General features: G+C 43.0%; 1 protein-coding gene across 4 annotated transcripts; it reads left to right on the top strand.

The window, feature by feature from the left end:
- Positions 1–293: 293 nt before the first annotated feature.
- On the top strand, positions 294–16,949 carry si:ch211-220i18.4 (SRSF protein kinase 3). Of its 4 annotated transcripts, XM_039799272.1 has the most exons (13): positions 294–589; positions 697–775; positions 1,753–1,856; positions 3,966–4,074; positions 5,409–5,496; positions 5,709–5,796; positions 6,109–6,215; positions 6,330–6,492; positions 6,900–6,976; positions 7,213–7,320; positions 12,694–12,763; positions 12,922–13,014; positions 16,125–16,949. In XM_039799272.1, exons 2-13 carry the CDS (start codon positions 714–716, stop codon positions 16,307–16,309), a joined length of 1,254 nt encoding a protein of 417 aa, XP_039655206.1. In that variant the 5' UTR covers positions 294–589; positions 697–713; the 3' UTR covers positions 16,310–16,949. The 4 variants fall into 4 exon arrangements, with proteins under 4 accessions (XP_039655206.1, XP_039655205.1, XP_039655207.1 ...); XM_039799271.1 differs by lacking the exon at positions 294–589 and having other exon boundaries at positions 596–775; XM_039799273.1 differs by lacking the exons at positions 294–589; positions 1,753–1,856 and adding an exon at positions 1,896–2,158 and having other exon boundaries at positions 685–775.
- The last annotated feature ends 200 nt before the right edge of the window (positions 16,950–17,149 follow it).

Below are 17,149 nucleotides of genomic sequence, written 5' to 3'. Positions count from 1 at the left end.
TTCACACCTGGGATCTATCCCTTCAAGTGCCAGTGTCTAATGGGTAACATTACAGATAAGAAAATGACAGGAATGGATGCCCAATTTAAAAATAAAATAAAATAACCTTCTCAGCTGACCTTTGTTTTAATGACTTTATTGTGAAACTTTATATCTTGTTGGAGGACAGGGATCCCATTCTCAAGCCAGGTTTAGCAATCTGTGATCCCGGTGGCCCAAAGGTCAAACTCGGAATCAGCAGCTGTCACTCTCTCTCCTTCCTCGGTGTGTTTGGCCTCACGCAACACTCCTCTTATCTTGTAGTGCCTCTGATCTCTGTCATGGCTCTCCCACAGTAGCAGACAAAGAGAAATCGAGGAATAGAGAGATACAGAGAGACACCAACTGTAAGATCAGCGAAAGACATAAATGACATAAAGGCCTGGCAGCGGCAGCGAATGAGGAGGCTGCTGGGGATTTCCATGTTTAGACCCTGCTGACTACTGCTGCTGGCGTTCCCAGCCTCCTGAGAGAGCTACAGTACCGGGACCACCCCCACCCCCCTTACCTCTCAGCTGCTCGACTGTTTTCAAGTGGTGAAACATTAAAGGTGCTGCAGTTTTACTTGCTATTGCTCCTGTATCTGACCTCTGCAGGCTTCCGATATCCACCAGTTTTGAAAATAAGATAATCAGCTCTGATGTGCTGTGTCTGCAGGCTACATCTGTTGAACAATGCACACCATGCAGAGGAGTCCCCGCTCCGCCACGGATATAGCTGCTCAGCAGAATCACACGTAAGTATGGGACTTCTTTTACCTGTGATACTGTAGAAAAATCTGGTCATTGCACTTGACACACTGGAAGCAACTGGGTAATTCAACATCAGACACCTTGGGTTTAAAACCTGGAATGTTATTGGATGTAAACTACACTGTCCGTGTGTTTGACTTTTGGGGGAAACAGCTTATTGTAGCATTTTATTTATTTATTTTTATTTTTTTTATACAACCTTGAATTCTTGCTTGATGTCATCAAAATGCAGCTCGGCTCATAAACTTTTTTTTTTTTTTTTCCATGACCACAGCAATGCAGTTTGGAGCAGTTAAGTTTAGCAAGGCACAAAAAAATAAATAAAACATGCTGGAATTGTTTTACTGTTGTATATTGTATTACCGGAGTGACCTTAATGGTATTTTAGATTTTTTGACACAATATCAAAGGGTCAAGTCCTCACAAGTCTTCATATGTCACATTTTATAGGAAAAAAAAGAAAATTAGCAATCATCGAACTGTTTAAAAAAATGTGAAATCCTGCACTTTCTGCTATGGTCAGTAAATCTAAGAACAAGGGCGCCATATCTCACGTCAAACCCACGTCCCTGCAGCCAAACAGACATCTAAACCTGTGTTCAGTACTCTCAGACATGACGTGACCCAACCGTTTCTACAGCCGATATCTAAAGCAGCTGGGATGCAGAGTTATCAGGTTGCAAAATGATTTACAGTTGGGTCAGAAATAGTGCAACTTCTGATGCTGCTTGTCCACTCTCAGCTCAGTCTATGTGAAAATCTAAAAGTAGTTAAACTCTCCTGGCTGCACCCAGCAACTCGACACTGACATACACATGCATGTACTGTATGCAGAGGATGTATTAGGATGTATGCAGTAAAGAAGGAGTCAAGTTTTCATGTGACTTGTGTGTGTGTGTGTGTGTGTGTGTGTGTGTGTGTGTGTGTGTGTGTGTGTGTGTGTGTGTGTGTGTGTGTGTAGGAGCGAAGCAAAGTCGTCTAATAACTTTGAGGCCCTAGGATGCCATGAGCAGCTGGATCCAAAGGACAGCCAGGACTCTGAGGACCCCAGAGAATACTGTTATGGTACAGCAGAGTCTCTTAACTCACTCTTATCATCTGCAGATGTACTCATTCACCGCTGCCAATGTCACCACACCTTTATCCTCGGCCTGTCCGTCCCCTGAGAGCTGCCTGTTCGATGCAGCGCAAATGATTTCATAAACAAAGCAGACTGTGGCATCAGCAGGCTCAGGCGGGAAACGGTTTGAACCCTTTTGCACGTGACGTGGCGCTCTACTAGTGCAAATTATGAACGCCATGACGGATGGCGGATGAGCTATGCTGTACGGACCTACTGCCTGTGGTACGGACGGCAAGTCAAATGCGTACGAGTTCGCTCATATAATAAAATGCTTATTTCTTGTTGTGTGTTGGGCTTCTGTAGGCTTTGTGTTATGTCTGTTCCTTCTAAGGTTCCTTCGATATTTAATGTATCACAAACTGGCCCATATTAAATCACTCTTAACATGGAGCTAGCTAACTATTAGCCACGTAATGCTAGCGCATTAGCCTGCCTAAACCGCTTCTATTTAGTTAGGTTAGTTAAGTTTAATTATCTTTAAAGTGATAACAACAACAGACCACACAGACTCCGTTTGTCTTCATATTTGAATGGTGCACAACTTCCCTTCAGTTTCACTTTATGTGGCTCTTTTGGGAGTTTGTCTTTGCTGCTGGCTGCAGACTTTGCATGGCGCTCAACAGGTGGTCGCTAGCTAACGTTAGCTTCCAAGATAACTTGTGTTATTTATACCCGAAGTCAGCTGTTGAAATACACTAGCCTACTCAGAGGTTGCCTTTAATACGAAGGGAAATTCAAATGTTAGTACAAGTTATTCACATTTACGTTATTTTTTAAGTCAGACTTGCGCTTTAATATCCTTCAAAACGACGTGAAAAGGATCGGTATCCAATCGTCTCTCAAACCACTCATTGACCGCATCAAACCACGTCACGCTATCTAAAACTCGACGAAAAATTTGTTTTATACACAAAAAAAAAAAAAAAAAGCCAGCTTGTGCTTCCGGTGATTCTGCCGTCGTCATGGCGTCGTCACGTACCCGATCTGTATACCATGGCATAATGTGTTATCTTGCATCATGCGGAAGCGATCGTGTCGCGGTGGAACGGATCGGGTACTGACAGTTGCTGTTACATTTATCAGTACGGCCTTTCTTGATGACGTTGTAGCTACAGTATATTGCTTCAAATAAGATAGGCCTGTCCAGATATGTCTGAAACAATTCTTTTAGATTCTGATTGGTTTGAAGTCATTGGAGATCATCAGGGTTAGCACAAAATTTCAATACAATCCATTCAATATTTGTAGAGATATTTCAGTCTGGACCAATGGTGCCCTCAAGCCACAGTGCAAGCAAGGACTAAAACATTTTTTGACATTATTATATACAATGTATAGGCAATGATGTATAGGTGATGTACCGGTATGTATAGGCAATGTATTGGTGAATAAAGAATTGCAACCACAATATTTATTTAGCTGACATCTCTAAAAAACTCAACCACTCAACTTTTGTTCATCTCTTTATATATATATATATATATATATATATATATATATATATATATATATATATATATATATATATATATATATATCACTTTTCCTTGCAATACCTTTTTGCCAAAATGGCATCCTGACATCATCTTTCCTTTCCTGCCAGCTATGCAGGTCTCTGCTTGTACCTCGTGTTGTATCATACCACATATACCTGACACAGGAATAAATCATATTACCACCTTATATCATGTTCCCTTTAAATAAATAAAAAGTAGAGATTCAATTTTAAGATCTCTGACGATGTCCAAGACCTTTGTGTCATGCTGGCTGGAAGAGAACAGTTAGGCTTATGCATTAAAATGTTTCAGTGTCCCGCTGGGAGATTTACATGTATTACTCACTACAGACATGTTATAGCTTAGAGGAATTTGTAATGCCAGAAATAGCTTTAGTGCCACATTTTAGTTCTTCCACTCTAGGCTTTCTAAACACCACATGAAAAGATGCATACTGTATGTTGTAAAGGTTTCACATTTCAGTTATGGAATAATACAAACAAATAATAGATGACTTTGTCTATTCTAAGATTTCTTTTGTTTTGATCTCCTCAGGTGGATACCACCCTGTCCAGATAGGTGACACCTTCAACAGAAGATACCAGGTGGTGTCCAAGCTGGGTTGGGGCTATTTCTCCACTGTCTGGCTGTGTCTGGACCTCAGGTAGGTTTAATTAGGGACTGTACACAAATAATCGGGGTGGGTTGGGGGGCGTTGAATCTTAAATTTTACTTAAAAAATAAAAAGCAAGACCCTTCTTGGCAGTATTAGTATTTTCTTTGGTCCATCCTCTTGATTTAGAAAAGTAATCTGATTGAAATGTTATTATATCAATGGAATACATTTCACAATCGCCATCAACGTGTACATTAGAATTGGGATTAGCAACTTTATTGTAAGCATGACAAAATGAAATTGATTCCAGCAATTCTCTAATAAAAAGATGGCTGAGCTTGAATTAATGACCTCATGCCGCCCAACCATTCTTTCATTTGCTCCATGTCCATTTTTGTTTTTGAACTTCCAGTCACTATTGCCAGCTATAGTAAGCGAACTATAATCAAGTCAAGTCAAAAGTCTTGCTCATCGGTTTACACAGCATGGCTATGTATTTCTTAAAGCTGGGAACATACGTCCACATTTATAGTAAGGTTATATGACCTGACACCACCACATCCACTATATATAGTTTGGATTAAAAAAAGAAAAATTTACACAAATTTACTTACAGAGTTAACTAACTTACAACTAGCTAAGCTAGCTCACTGTGTGTTGCATCAATACGTTAGTTTGATGTTTCTATGGTGAAAAATTGCAAGTCCACTTTTTAACCTTTTCGCTTTGTGGTCTGGAAGCTAATTTATAGATATGAATTAAAATACAACTTTTCACACAACAGTGTAAAGTGTAATATATAATTTATTGTTAATACAATTGTAAATAATCACCTTGACACCCAATAACAAGCTCATGTAATAAAGTGGACTGTGTGTAACAGTTTACAGTAACTAACCAAATGAGTCTCCACTGTGACCCTGTGTTTTGGATAAAGAAATATTGAAATGACACAGATTTGAAACGGCTACATTCAGGTCACTGCTGTTTTGATATCATATTGATATTAAAACAAAATGGACACATCCTGACCAGTCACCATGACTATTACAATAGTAGCATGAGCAGGATAAACTGAAATATTAAGTAAGAAGAAAATCTGACTACCCTTCCTTTATCAAAAAAGAATATATGTTCATATATGCATAACCATACCCCCATTTCTTTTCCTCTCTTATAATTTGTGTATAGTCCCTTACAAAGGGTTCCATTAGTCCAACACAACTTGACATATTGAACTTTGTTTCTCGTGATGATTATTTTCGGAAGATAATAAAATACATGTTTGTATGACACTAAAACACAGCTTTCATGGATTCGGCAAAGAGTGGACTATTCTGTCCTGTATCTGAGCAGAGCTGATCCGGTGTCTGTGTTGGCAGGCTAGGGCGGCGCATTGCTGTGAAGGTGCTGAAGAGCGGAGCTGGCTTCACCCAGGCAGGACAGGATGAACTTGCTCTCCTACGATGCGTCAGTGACCCGCTGTTTGTGTTTCTCCTCTCTAACCTGTCTTACTCTTTCTGTCAAATGTTATTTCTCTTGATTTGTCTTCTCAATTTGCTAAAAAAAATATAAAAAAAATATAAAAATACTAAATGCTTTTCCTCTCTATTTTTCTCCCTGTTTTTATTGTTAGCCTTCTATAGCTTCTTTCTCTCACTGCTCCCCCTCTCTTTAATTAGGCTAGTGGTCCTACGAGCCGGCATCCCTCCAGTCAAAGGATCGTACAGCTGCTAGATGAGTTCAAGCTGGCCGGGGTCAACGGGGTCCGTATCCTTTTTACAGACTGTCATTTCTTGGACACACACTCTAAACCTGACCCCGTGTGTGCTTGTGTGTCTAAAAGAGCCACTAAAATGCATCTATCAAATGGCCACACAGTCGATATTGACTAGCCTATGATTAAATTAATAAATCTCATAAATGACTTATCTCTGCAAACTCTTAACAGAGAGTTGTTTTCAGAGATGTCACAACAGATATGTAGCATTATGTTGGCAGTATTGCATTGCATCATACAGTGAATACTGCTAGCCAATAGCTTGCAGACATGTAAAACTGACCTTAATGCCTCGTGGTTAGACATGTGCCTGGTGCTGGAGCTGTTGGGGCCTGACCTGAGAGAATGGCAGCTATGTTTTGGAAATCCTGGACTGACACGGCCTTCAGTCAAACACATACTAACTCAGGTAAAGAACTGCAAATACCTAAGAAATTAAGATCATGCAAAGACATATCTTCATTTAAGTGGATCAATTTGGTGCACTTTGTATGGAAGGTAACATCATGTTTGTGTTTTCTAGGTTCTGCAGGGCCTGGACTATCTTCATGCTCAGTGTAAAATCATCCACACAGACATCAAGCCTGAGAACATCCTGCTGTGCCTGGAGGAGCAGTTCCACAAAGTACCAGCAGGGGACAGCAACCCTTCCTCTCTACTGACTAGGAAAGAGGCCAATTCCATAGGCACAGTTTTTTTTTATTGCTACAGATGCTGGAGATTGTTTAACAGTGAAGTCTCAAAGCTGGACAGTTTACAGCTGAGCTGTCTGAGCAGCCATGCAGGGTTCATCATATGTGTGTACAACGCAAATGTACATGGAGCCAACTGTGTGACAATGTCAGGCTTTTAATATACAGTCTTTGCTCTGTGCACACATATTGTTAATGTTAATGTTAACTGAAAAAAAGAAACTATATAAGAAATACAATCTTTTAATAAAAGCTTTAGGCTTAAAGCCTTAGTTTAACATGTAATCAAGCAAATGCATCCTACCCAAATTATCAGAGATAGACTAAACTAACTGTCCAATATTAGAATTTCTTATACAACTTTTTCTTGAATTTACCTGATTTCTTGTTGTTTCTCTCAGAGAAGGAGCAATTGAACCCACACAGTTTAAAGGAAATTACAGTGAAGATTGCTGACCTGGGCAGCTCCTGCTGGGTGGTCAGTATTTGCTCTTTACTTTACATACAGGCATTATAATGTTTAACATATTGCATTAGCCTGAGTGCTGAATATGTTGTGTTTTTTTTTAGGAATTTGGTATCATATAGGGGTTCAATGGTCAAAAAGGGTTAGGGTTAAAACAAATTTGTACATAACACTGTGTTGAAACATGCACTACAAGCTTAAAATGAAATGTTTCTGTCTGCTATGTCTGTTCCTCTTTCTTGACCCAGTACAAACATTTCTGTGAGGAGATTCAGACTCGTCAGTATCGCTCACTGGAGGTTTTACTGGGATCTGAGTACGGCCCGCCTGCTGACATCTGGAGTGTCGCCTGCATGGTGAGGGTAAAACCATAAAAAATATGATGTTTACACTTTGTGAAATATTCAAACCCAAGACTCCATGTTTTGGAAATGATAGTCTTGCGAATCATTTTCATACAAATTTCTCTCAAAATTCAACCTGACTGTATCTTTCACTAGAATTTAGAATAAATCTTCAACAGTTTCAACAAAGTGTGGCTGCATAGCAAGAGTTTATACTAACTGTTCCGCCAGTAGAAGAGGTTAAAGATATAAACAGACCCTATTGCTATGTTTTACATGCGTTTCTGTCAACAACAAAACAAAATATATGCTTTAGTTTATGTTTTATGATATACACTGTATCAGTTGTTTGTGCCACAATTAAACAAGACAAGAGTCTACAGCCACGCTAATGGCTGAATGAGGCTGTAATGCGTATTCAAAAAAATATCAGATTTTTGGGACTTAATTAAAACAGTGGGTTCTTGATAGTTAGTTTTGTTTACAATCAGTTGTAAAAAATTTATTTATTTTATAGGTGTTTGCCTATACACTCGTTTATGCATAGACAGCCCATCCTCACACAGAAAACGACCATATGGGTCAATTATGCAAGCAGTTTATAATGACCGTATGGGTGGATTATGCAATCAGCTCAAAACGACCCACAATTACATTTATTGTTGGATGCCAACCTCTCGTGGCTGTAGTAAATATTGGAGAGCAAACAAGGAAGGAAGATGACAAAGTATAGTTGCACCGAGGGGGTGAGACCAGGATTTGTGTCCCTAGTAAAAAACAAGTCATTTTGAAAACTAACCAACGTTTACAGACCTTTTTCCGTTGCGCCTTATTTTGTAGTTTTACATGACTTATTTTAAGCCAATCCCTGATGTTTTACTAATCCTAAGTATTTTTGTGGCCTTAACTTAACTAGTTCTATTTCACAACGTTTACCACCGGTTAAAAACTGTGCCCTTTACACTAAATAGAATGGTTACATAATTTGGGTCACATGATTAAATACATTTATTAGGAGCCTTTTGCTTGGGGCCAATACTAGCTGACATGAAAAAAATATTAAAACGTGCCCAATTGCAGCAAATTTCTAAAGACCTCTTCATTTGTCTCTTGTAGATGGGTTGGATGGGCAATGCATCTTGTCTTGTTTCTGGTTAGCAACTTCTACTTCTACTCCGCCCGTTTACTGACAGATTACAGCCATACATAGCTCATAGTGCCAACCTTTAACGAAACTACGCTGTAGCCTAGTTCATTTGCCCCAAACCATTTGATGGAAAAGAAAATGTCTTATTGCAACATTTCAAAAGTTTGCATGACAATCAAATGGAACAAGGACTTTTCTCAGAAGATTAGAATACATTTGTATCATCTGCAAATAACTAATAAGAAATAATTAATAACACGAATGTTAATTTTGGAGACCTTACATAGGCTATATTATTTAATAACCAAAGAAACAATAGCGGGCCTAACACTGAGCCTTGAGGAACCCTCCAAATGTAACCTTCATAATTATATAGTACACCAAACATTAGCATCTGTGGTGAAGCAAATGTAACTAGAACTGCAAGCAGTTATGACGGGGCCCAAGCCTCCGATGCCATTCGCCTCCGATGCCATTCGCCTCTGATGCCATTCGCCTCCGATGCCAGTCGTCCGCCATGCCCCGGGGAGCCGCGCCAGTTGCCCCCGATGATCCGCGAAGCTGCGCCAATATGGGACCGGAAACATTACGTAGTGGGGGCAAACGTTGGTGAATGTCGAGAGGTTTGATGCACGAGGTCTGCGGTACTCTGCCGTTGCAAATGTAGTGGTTAACAGTTCATCTCCATGCATATACAGACTACTTTTAACAATTCTCAACTATAACAAACTTCTCAACCCCCCTGACCACAGGGGACAGCAGAGAGAAATGAGAGAGGGACTTAGAGGGTGGAGGTACCGCAGGTGTGGTGTTTGAAAGAGCAGGGAGGGTGGTCGGTTTTGTAAATGGTGTCATAGGGCCGATTGATGTTTTCCTCCGAGGGTGCTTGCACGACGCGTCGTTTAAAAAATTAAGTAGTCAAAAGTTGTTTGCATTTCAAAACCTTAGGAAATGGACAGCGGCCGACACGAACACACGCGCCTATTAACTCGATAATAAAGCCGTAAAGTAGGCTTTCAACTCAGGACAGCGCCACTTCTCACAAATACAGATAGGATTGGAGATGAGAAGTTTAACTGACACGTAACCGCGATCACCTTCGTGGGAAATTAAGAATCAATGCCACCAACATACCCAATCACACTATGACAGACTCTCCACTTAGCACCAACTGCAATGTTTATTTCCACAGTATCAGCGCATATGAATGGTGTTGATTTTGGATTGAAAAAGTGGGAGAAAAGAGTTACATTTTGTCCACTGAGAAGGTTGTAGAAACTTTGTCAGGTGGGTTAAGAAGTTTGTTTATTGTATATAACACCAGAGGCCTGTACTACGAAGCAAGATCAACTTGCTGGATCTGGATCTCTTTCTGTAATCCGGCTTCACCTAACCTAACAACCGCGGTCCATCATAACCTGTACTACGACGCTGGTTATCAACTAGTTCAGTCAAGTCAGGGTTTCCCAATCCGTGTCGCTGGATTCTCTCCATAAATATGAAGAACACAGACACGGTTTTACAGAGAAAACGCAATACAGTCGCTGCTTCCTAAAACAGGAAGGAAAGCTGAAAAAAAAAAAAAATGAATAGCCGACGCTGTAGATGTGTAAATCACAACGCTTATTAATATCACTTCCCCATCAGTCAGGACCAAGATCTGACCATAATTACACTTGTGCTTTCCATAAACTGTCGTTGCTTTAGCCTATTATTTCAGTTGCAACCCTGGCAGTGGGAACGCGATCGTGAGCAAATAAAAATATATAAAAACATAATTCAAACCGATATGCGCTACTGAGCGCCATGGCTCAAGAAGCCGATATGTAATTCCCTCCCATTAAAATATATAGGCTATATTTCATAAAAATACCCATGTTAACGGGGTTGTTGGTCTCTCAATGTTGAACTTTTATGAGCGCACCTCTCTCTCTCTCTCTCTCTCTCTCTCTCTCTCTCTCTGTCTGTACCGAGCTCCGCCTGATCTTCTTTAAGAACGGTGACGCCGTTATCAATCGACCTATTGATTTGGTGCGTAGGCGGTGCTTTAACACCGGGATGATCTCTGATCTCCAACTTAAACCTGCTCCCGACAGGTTAGGTGTTCAGCATGAGTTACCACGGTGATTGACCCCGATATCAACTACGACTCGCAGCTTACAGACAATACCTGGGTTGGGGCGCTAATTGTTGCTCGTAGCCGAAATCCTGCTTCAGTACAGGCCTGAGGGAGAACACAGAATAAAACGTAATGGTAGAAGCATCAGGTAAATATTGAGAAGTAAGAGCTGCAAGGTCTTTGAAACATTCCCATTGCAAATATTCCATTAACACTGATTGACAGGGCAAAACACTTTTATGTTGATTATAGCGCCCACTAATGGCCGATCTTTGCCAAATTTGGTGAAGCGCCTCCAGAACGCCGCGCGACGAGCATCTAAAATTTTGTGTTGATTGCTTTTACTGTGGCAGAGATATTGCAATTGCAAATTTCCCATTGAAATGCATTGAGAAAATTGGCGGGAAACAAATAAACGTTGCTTATAGCGCCCCCTAAAGGCCGATCTTCGCCAAATTTGGTACAGAGTATCGACGTCAGATGTTGAACAAGGAACCCAAGTTATTTGCTGATAACATTTAATTTGGCCGAGATATGATATGATATGTGTGTGGTAGCTAGCTAGGACAATTTGTTTTGTCGTCAAATGCGCAGACTTTAACGTAGCAAAATTCCTTCAATAACTTTTTGTCAGGTCCATCTGGAGATGCTACCTACCACGTTTCGTGCAGATCGGTCGCACGGCCTAGGACGAGTTCGAAAAAGTTGGTTTTGCACATTGCGCAATATTGCGAAAAAACCTTTGCGCGGAATTGGGCGTGGCCTATATCCGGTAATTCAGCTTGATTCACGGAACACGTGGATGTAAAGATTTCTAATGTGCGATGTGTAATGTGGGAGTTAAAGCCAAAATACCATTACAGCGCCACCTAGTGGTCCACATGTGTAATTTTTGGTAGGTGTGGTCCATGGCCCATTGTCCATCTACCCTGTAAATTTAAAGTTGTTCACATTAGTGTAAGTGGTGAATCTAGAGTTAGGTCACATTGGGTCCCATAGGCCACGCCCACTTTGACCCCTCAGTACCCCACTCTAGGGTTCGCCTCAGGATTGGCTCCAGATGGTACCCATCAAATTTCATATAAATCGGATGAGCCGTTCATGAGATATAAACTTTTTATAGTTGTAGTGCCCCCTAGTGACCAATTTTCGTAAAATGCATGGGGTACCTCCAGAGGGTCATGGCAAAAAATTATCTAAAGTTTGGGGTCGATAGCATTTATTTTGGCTGAGATATGGCAAAGTTGGTGTTTTCATAGTTAGCTACACAAATTAGTTTGTGCGTTATATGCACAATTTTTATCGTATAAAAATTCCTTTTATAACTTTTAGTCAGGTCAGTCTGGGGATGCTAGGTTCCAAGTTTTGTGCAGATCGGTCGCACGGTCTAGGAGGAGTTCGAAAAAGTAGGTTTTTGATAAATCACGATTTTTCACGCATAAAAGTCTAGGTGGAAATGGGCGTGGCCTATGTCACGTGATTCACTTGGATCCAGGGAACACGTAGATTTATTGATTTTGACTGTCGGGTGTACGGTGTGGGAGTTATAGGGCCAAACGCGCTTTTTCTGCTATAGCGCCACCTAGTGGTGGAAATGGGTCAATTTTTGCGCCTGAGGTCCTTGCGGGGTTTTAGACCAGTCCGGAAAATGGCAACCCCCCACCATGTACGGTTTAGGCTGCAGTCGGAGTTTTAGGCGGAGAAGAAGAAGCGGAATAATAACAATCCTTAGAAAAACAATAGGGTTCCACGCTCCGCTGGAGTGTGAACCGCGTTGCCTTGCAACACGCGGTTCCCTTGCAACACGCGGTTCCCTTGCCCCCTCGGGCTTGGACCCCTAATAATTGGCCAGAGGGTGGTGTCAGAACATTTTTGGCAACCTTTATCTGCAGGAATTACCATATTGTGGGAATAAAAAGTGTAAAGATATCTGTGTGACAGTATTACATTTTTTTTTATTGTTAGGATGTTGTAAACACAAATCTTAATCATGTGCGATGTAAAATCAGTGGATCACCAAATTTCATGGAAATCCATCCAATGGTTGGGATTGGTCATCTTTATAAACACTTACTTGGCCACACATTTCATCCTGTAATTTTCTCTTGCATTCTTTTAGGCCTTTGAGTTGCTCACTGGAGACTCCCTGTTTGAACCCAAAGCTGGCGAGTCCATTTCCCTGGAGGAAGGTCAGTTAGTACAGTGTGCTGGCGATGGCAGAGGCGTAACAAACACTGACACAGGATTAAATGAGATTACACTGTGACTGCATTGTAACTGTTGATGCAGTGTATGCTAATATGTACTGTACATTTGTGTGTGTGTGTGTTCTCTCAATCCAACTCAGACCATATAGCCCAGATCATGGAGTTGCTTGGTAAAATCCCACCAGATGTTGCCTTCTCGGGTAAATACTCTGCCGAGTACTTCAGTCGCAGAGGTAAGTCTGCAACTTCACTTTTTAGATATGTGTGTGCTCATCCCATGGGCCCACCACCTGTGGGAGGAACCGCTGGGGTCAGGTGCGCTGCCACACGGGTGGCAGTGAAGGTCAGGGGCCTCGACGGACCAGACCCGGGCAGCAGAGGCTGGCTCTGGGGACGTGGAATGTCACCTCTTTGTAGAGGAAGGAGACGGAAGTTGTGCGGGATGTGGAGCGCTACCAATTAGATCTGGTGGGGCTTACCTCTATGCATATCTTGGTTCTGGAACCATACTCCTGGATAGGGGTTGGACTGTTTTCTTCTCCGGAGTTGCCCAGTGTGTGAAGTGCCAGGCGAGTGTGGGGATACTCACAAGCCCCCAGCTGAGCGCTGCTACGTTGGAGTTCACCCCGGTGGACGAGAGGGTCGCCTCCAAACGCCTGAGGGTTGTGGGGGGCGGGGGGGTTTGTGCATATGCACCAAACAAAAGCTTGGAGTATTCGGCCTTCTTGGAGACCTTCAAGGGAGTCCTGCATGGGGCTCCAGTGGGGGACTCCATAGTTCTGCTGGGAAACATCAACACGCACTTGGGCAGTGATGGTGATACATGGAGAGGCGTGATTGGGAGGAACAGCCTCCCTGATCTAAACCCGAGTGGTTGTTCATTGTTGGACTTCTGTGCTAGTCATGGATTGTCTATAACGAACACCATGTTCGAACATAGGGATGCTCATAAGTGTACTTGTTCCAGAGCACCCTAGGCCAAAGGTCAATGATTGATTTTAGAATCGTTTCATCTGATCTGAGGCCGTATGTTTTGGACACTCGGGTGAAGAGAGGGGCAGAGCTGTCAACTGATCACCATCTGGTGTTGAGTTGGGTCAGGGGGTGGGGGAAGACTCTGGACAGACCTGGTAAGCCCAAACGGGTAGTGCGGGTAAATTGGGAACATCTGGAGGAGGCCCCTGTCTGACAAACTTTCAACTCACACCTCTGGCAGAGCTTTTTGTGCATCCCTATGGAGGCTGGGGGCATTGAACCCGAGTGGATAATGTTCAAAGTTTCCATTGCTGAAGCTGCGGCGGGGGGCTGTTGTCTTAAGGTCTTAGGTGCCTGAAGGGGCGATAACCCACAAACACCGTGGTGAACACCGGTGGTCAGGGAAGCCGTCCAACTGAAGAAGTCTTTCCGGGATATCCCAAAGGACTCCGGAGGCAGTTGCAGGGTACCGAAGGGCCCGAAGGGCTGCAGCCTCTGCCGTAAAAGAGGCAAAGCAGCGGGTGTGGGAGAAGTTCGGAGAAGACATGGAGGAGGACTTTCGGTCAGCACCAAGTAGCTTCTGGAAAACCATTCGCCACCTCAGGAGGGGGAAGTGGGGAACCATCCAAGCTGTGTACAGTAAGGATGGGATGCTGTTGACCTCAACTGAAGTGGTAATAGGGCGGTGGAAGGAGTACTTTGAGGAACTCCTCAATCTAAGTAATATGCCCTCTATGTTAGAGGCAGAGCTGGAGGGGTGATGGGGGATTGTCGTCAATTTCCCTGGTGGAAGTTGCTGAGGTAGTCAAAGAACTTCACAGTAGCAAAGCCCCGAGGATTGATGAGATCCGTCCAGAAATGCTGAAAGCTCTGGGTGTGGAGGGGCTGAAGTTTGGGACAGTGCCTAAGGAGTGGGGTGGTGGTTCCCCTGTTCAAAAAGAGGGACCAGAGGGTGTTTGCCAATTACAGGGGTATCACACTTCTCAGCCTCCCTGGTAAAGTCTACTCCAAGGTGCTGGAAAGGAGGGTTCGGCCGATAGTCGAACCTCAGGTTGAAGAGGAACAATGCAGATTCCGTCCTGGTCGTGGAACAACGGACCAGCTCTTCACTCTCGCAAGGATCCTGGAGGGAGCCTGGGAGTATGCCGATCCGGTCTGTTTTTTCTGGATCTGGAGAACGCGTATAACCGGGTCCCCCGGGAGATACTGTGTGAAGTGCTGCGGGAGTATGGGGTGAGGGGGGCTCCCTTCTCAGGGCCATCCAATCTCTGTATGACCAAAGTGAGAGCTGTGTACGGGTTCTCGGCAGTAAGTCAGACTCATTTCAGGTGAGGGTTGGCCTCTGCCAGGGCTGCGCTTTGTCACCAATCCTGTTTGTAATATTTATGAACAGGATATCGAGGCATAGTCAGGGTGGGGAGGGGTTGCAGTTCGGTGGGCTGGGGATCTAATTGCTGCTCTTTGCAGATGATGTGATCCTGATGGCATTATTGGCCTATGACCTTCAGCACTCACTGGATCGGTTCGCAGCCGAGTGTGAAGCATCTGGGATGAGGATCAGCACCTCTAAATCTGAGGCCATGGTTATCATCAGGAAACCGATGGAGTGCCTACTCTAGGTAGGGAATGAGTCCTTACCCCAAGTGAAGGAGTTCAAATACCTTGGGGTCTTGTTTGCAAGTGAGGAGACTATGGAACGGGAGATTGGTCAGAGAATCGGCGCAGCGGGGGCGGTATTACATTCAATTTATTGCACCCTTGGGACAAAAAGAGAGCTGAGCCAGAAGGCAAAGCTCTCGATCTACTGGTCAATTTTCGTTCCTACCCTCACCTATGGTCATGAAGGCTGGGTCATGACCAAAAGAATGAGATCCAGGGTATCCTGGGTTTCCTCAGCAGGGTGGCTGGCGTCTCCCTTAGAAATAGGGTGAGAAGCTCAGTTATCCGTGAGTAACTCGGAGTAGAGCCACTGCTCCTTTGCGTCAAAAGGAGCCAGTTGATGTGGTTTGGGCATCTGGTAAGGATGCACCCCGGGCGTCTCCCTAGGGAGGTGTTCCAGGCACGTTCAGCTGGGAGGAGGCCTCGGGGAAGACCCAAGACTAGGTGGAGGGATTATATCTCCAACCTGGCCTGGGAACGCCTCGGGATCCCCCAGTAGGAGCTGGTTAATGTGGCTCGGGAAAGGGAAGTTTGGGGTTCCCTGCTGGAGCTGCTGCACCCGTGACCCGACCCCGGATAAGCAGACGGAGATGGATGGATGGATGTGTGCTAGTATGAGATTACTTTTATTGATATCTTCATAGTAAATCATTTCATAATTGCTACTTGAGCATCCTTTGTGTAATACTGGTTACATGATGTCATCCAGGTGACCTTCGTCGTGTCGGTCCACTGAGGTTCTGGAGACTCTACGATGTTCTGGTGGAGAAATACCACTTCTTCTTGGAGGACGCCACTGGTTTCTCAGACTTCCTTCTTCGCATGTTGGATTACCATCCGGAGAGGAGGGCCACTGCTGCACAGTGCCTCCGCCACCCATGGCTGACCTCCTGATAGCCTCCAAAGGCCTTACAGGCCTCGTCACCATCTGCAGTCCTCACAACCAGATGCTGTCAGCAGCTCGACCTGGCCAATTTCTGAACATACCAGCCTTAAATTCAATCAGTCAGATGTTGAGTTTTTTTATACTACGAGGAGCTATATAGAAGACTGTTTGTATTTCCCTCAATGATTTGTAAATTCCCGTAGAATGTGCTGTTGTCCTTATTCAACACCAGATCGAGAATAGGATGCACTTTTCCACATGATAACTTTGCTACTAAACTTAAACTACAACTTAAACTTTCCTCCAGGGAAAGCTGATTGTAACCTTTTACCACTGCAAAAAGCCAGATGTTAGTGGGTGTAAGTGGTTTTTTTGGCCAGTGAAAAGGGGTATAAGTAGCATCGGTTTTGAAGAGGATATAATTCTGTATTGTCTCTTGCTACACTGAAAGGGAAGTTGCCAATTTGACTAAAATTTTGATTACAGCTATTATTCATTGTGAATGTTAATAATTAAAATGATAAATGTAAACATTATTGGCTTTACATTGTATGTACTTTAAAGTTGCTTTTCTTTCTGTTTACCTTTTGTACAGTGTAATGTGCAGCCAGATTAATTGCAGTGCAAATATACAGTAAGTCACGTTAAGTGAACTGTGTTTTTATTGCCTAAAAATCACACACATTTGCCAAACAGTGCTTTAGTATATGTACAATATACAACACCCACAACATTAAGATCATGAAAGTTTTTTTTAATCATAACCATAAACTGACAAGGGACACTTTATTTACCTCATAATGTTTTTTTTTTTAAATTGTAAGTGCCATTTTCTTCAACATGTTTCA

Source organism: Perca fluviatilis, chromosome 5 (assembly GCF_010015445.1).
Source record: "Perca fluviatilis chromosome 5, GENO_Pfluv_1.0, whole genome shotgun sequence".
In the NCBI taxonomy this organism is placed as follows: domain Eukaryota; kingdom Metazoa; phylum Chordata; class Actinopteri; order Perciformes; family Percidae; genus Perca; species Perca fluviatilis.
This window is presented reverse-complemented; position numbering and strand designations above follow the sequence as displayed.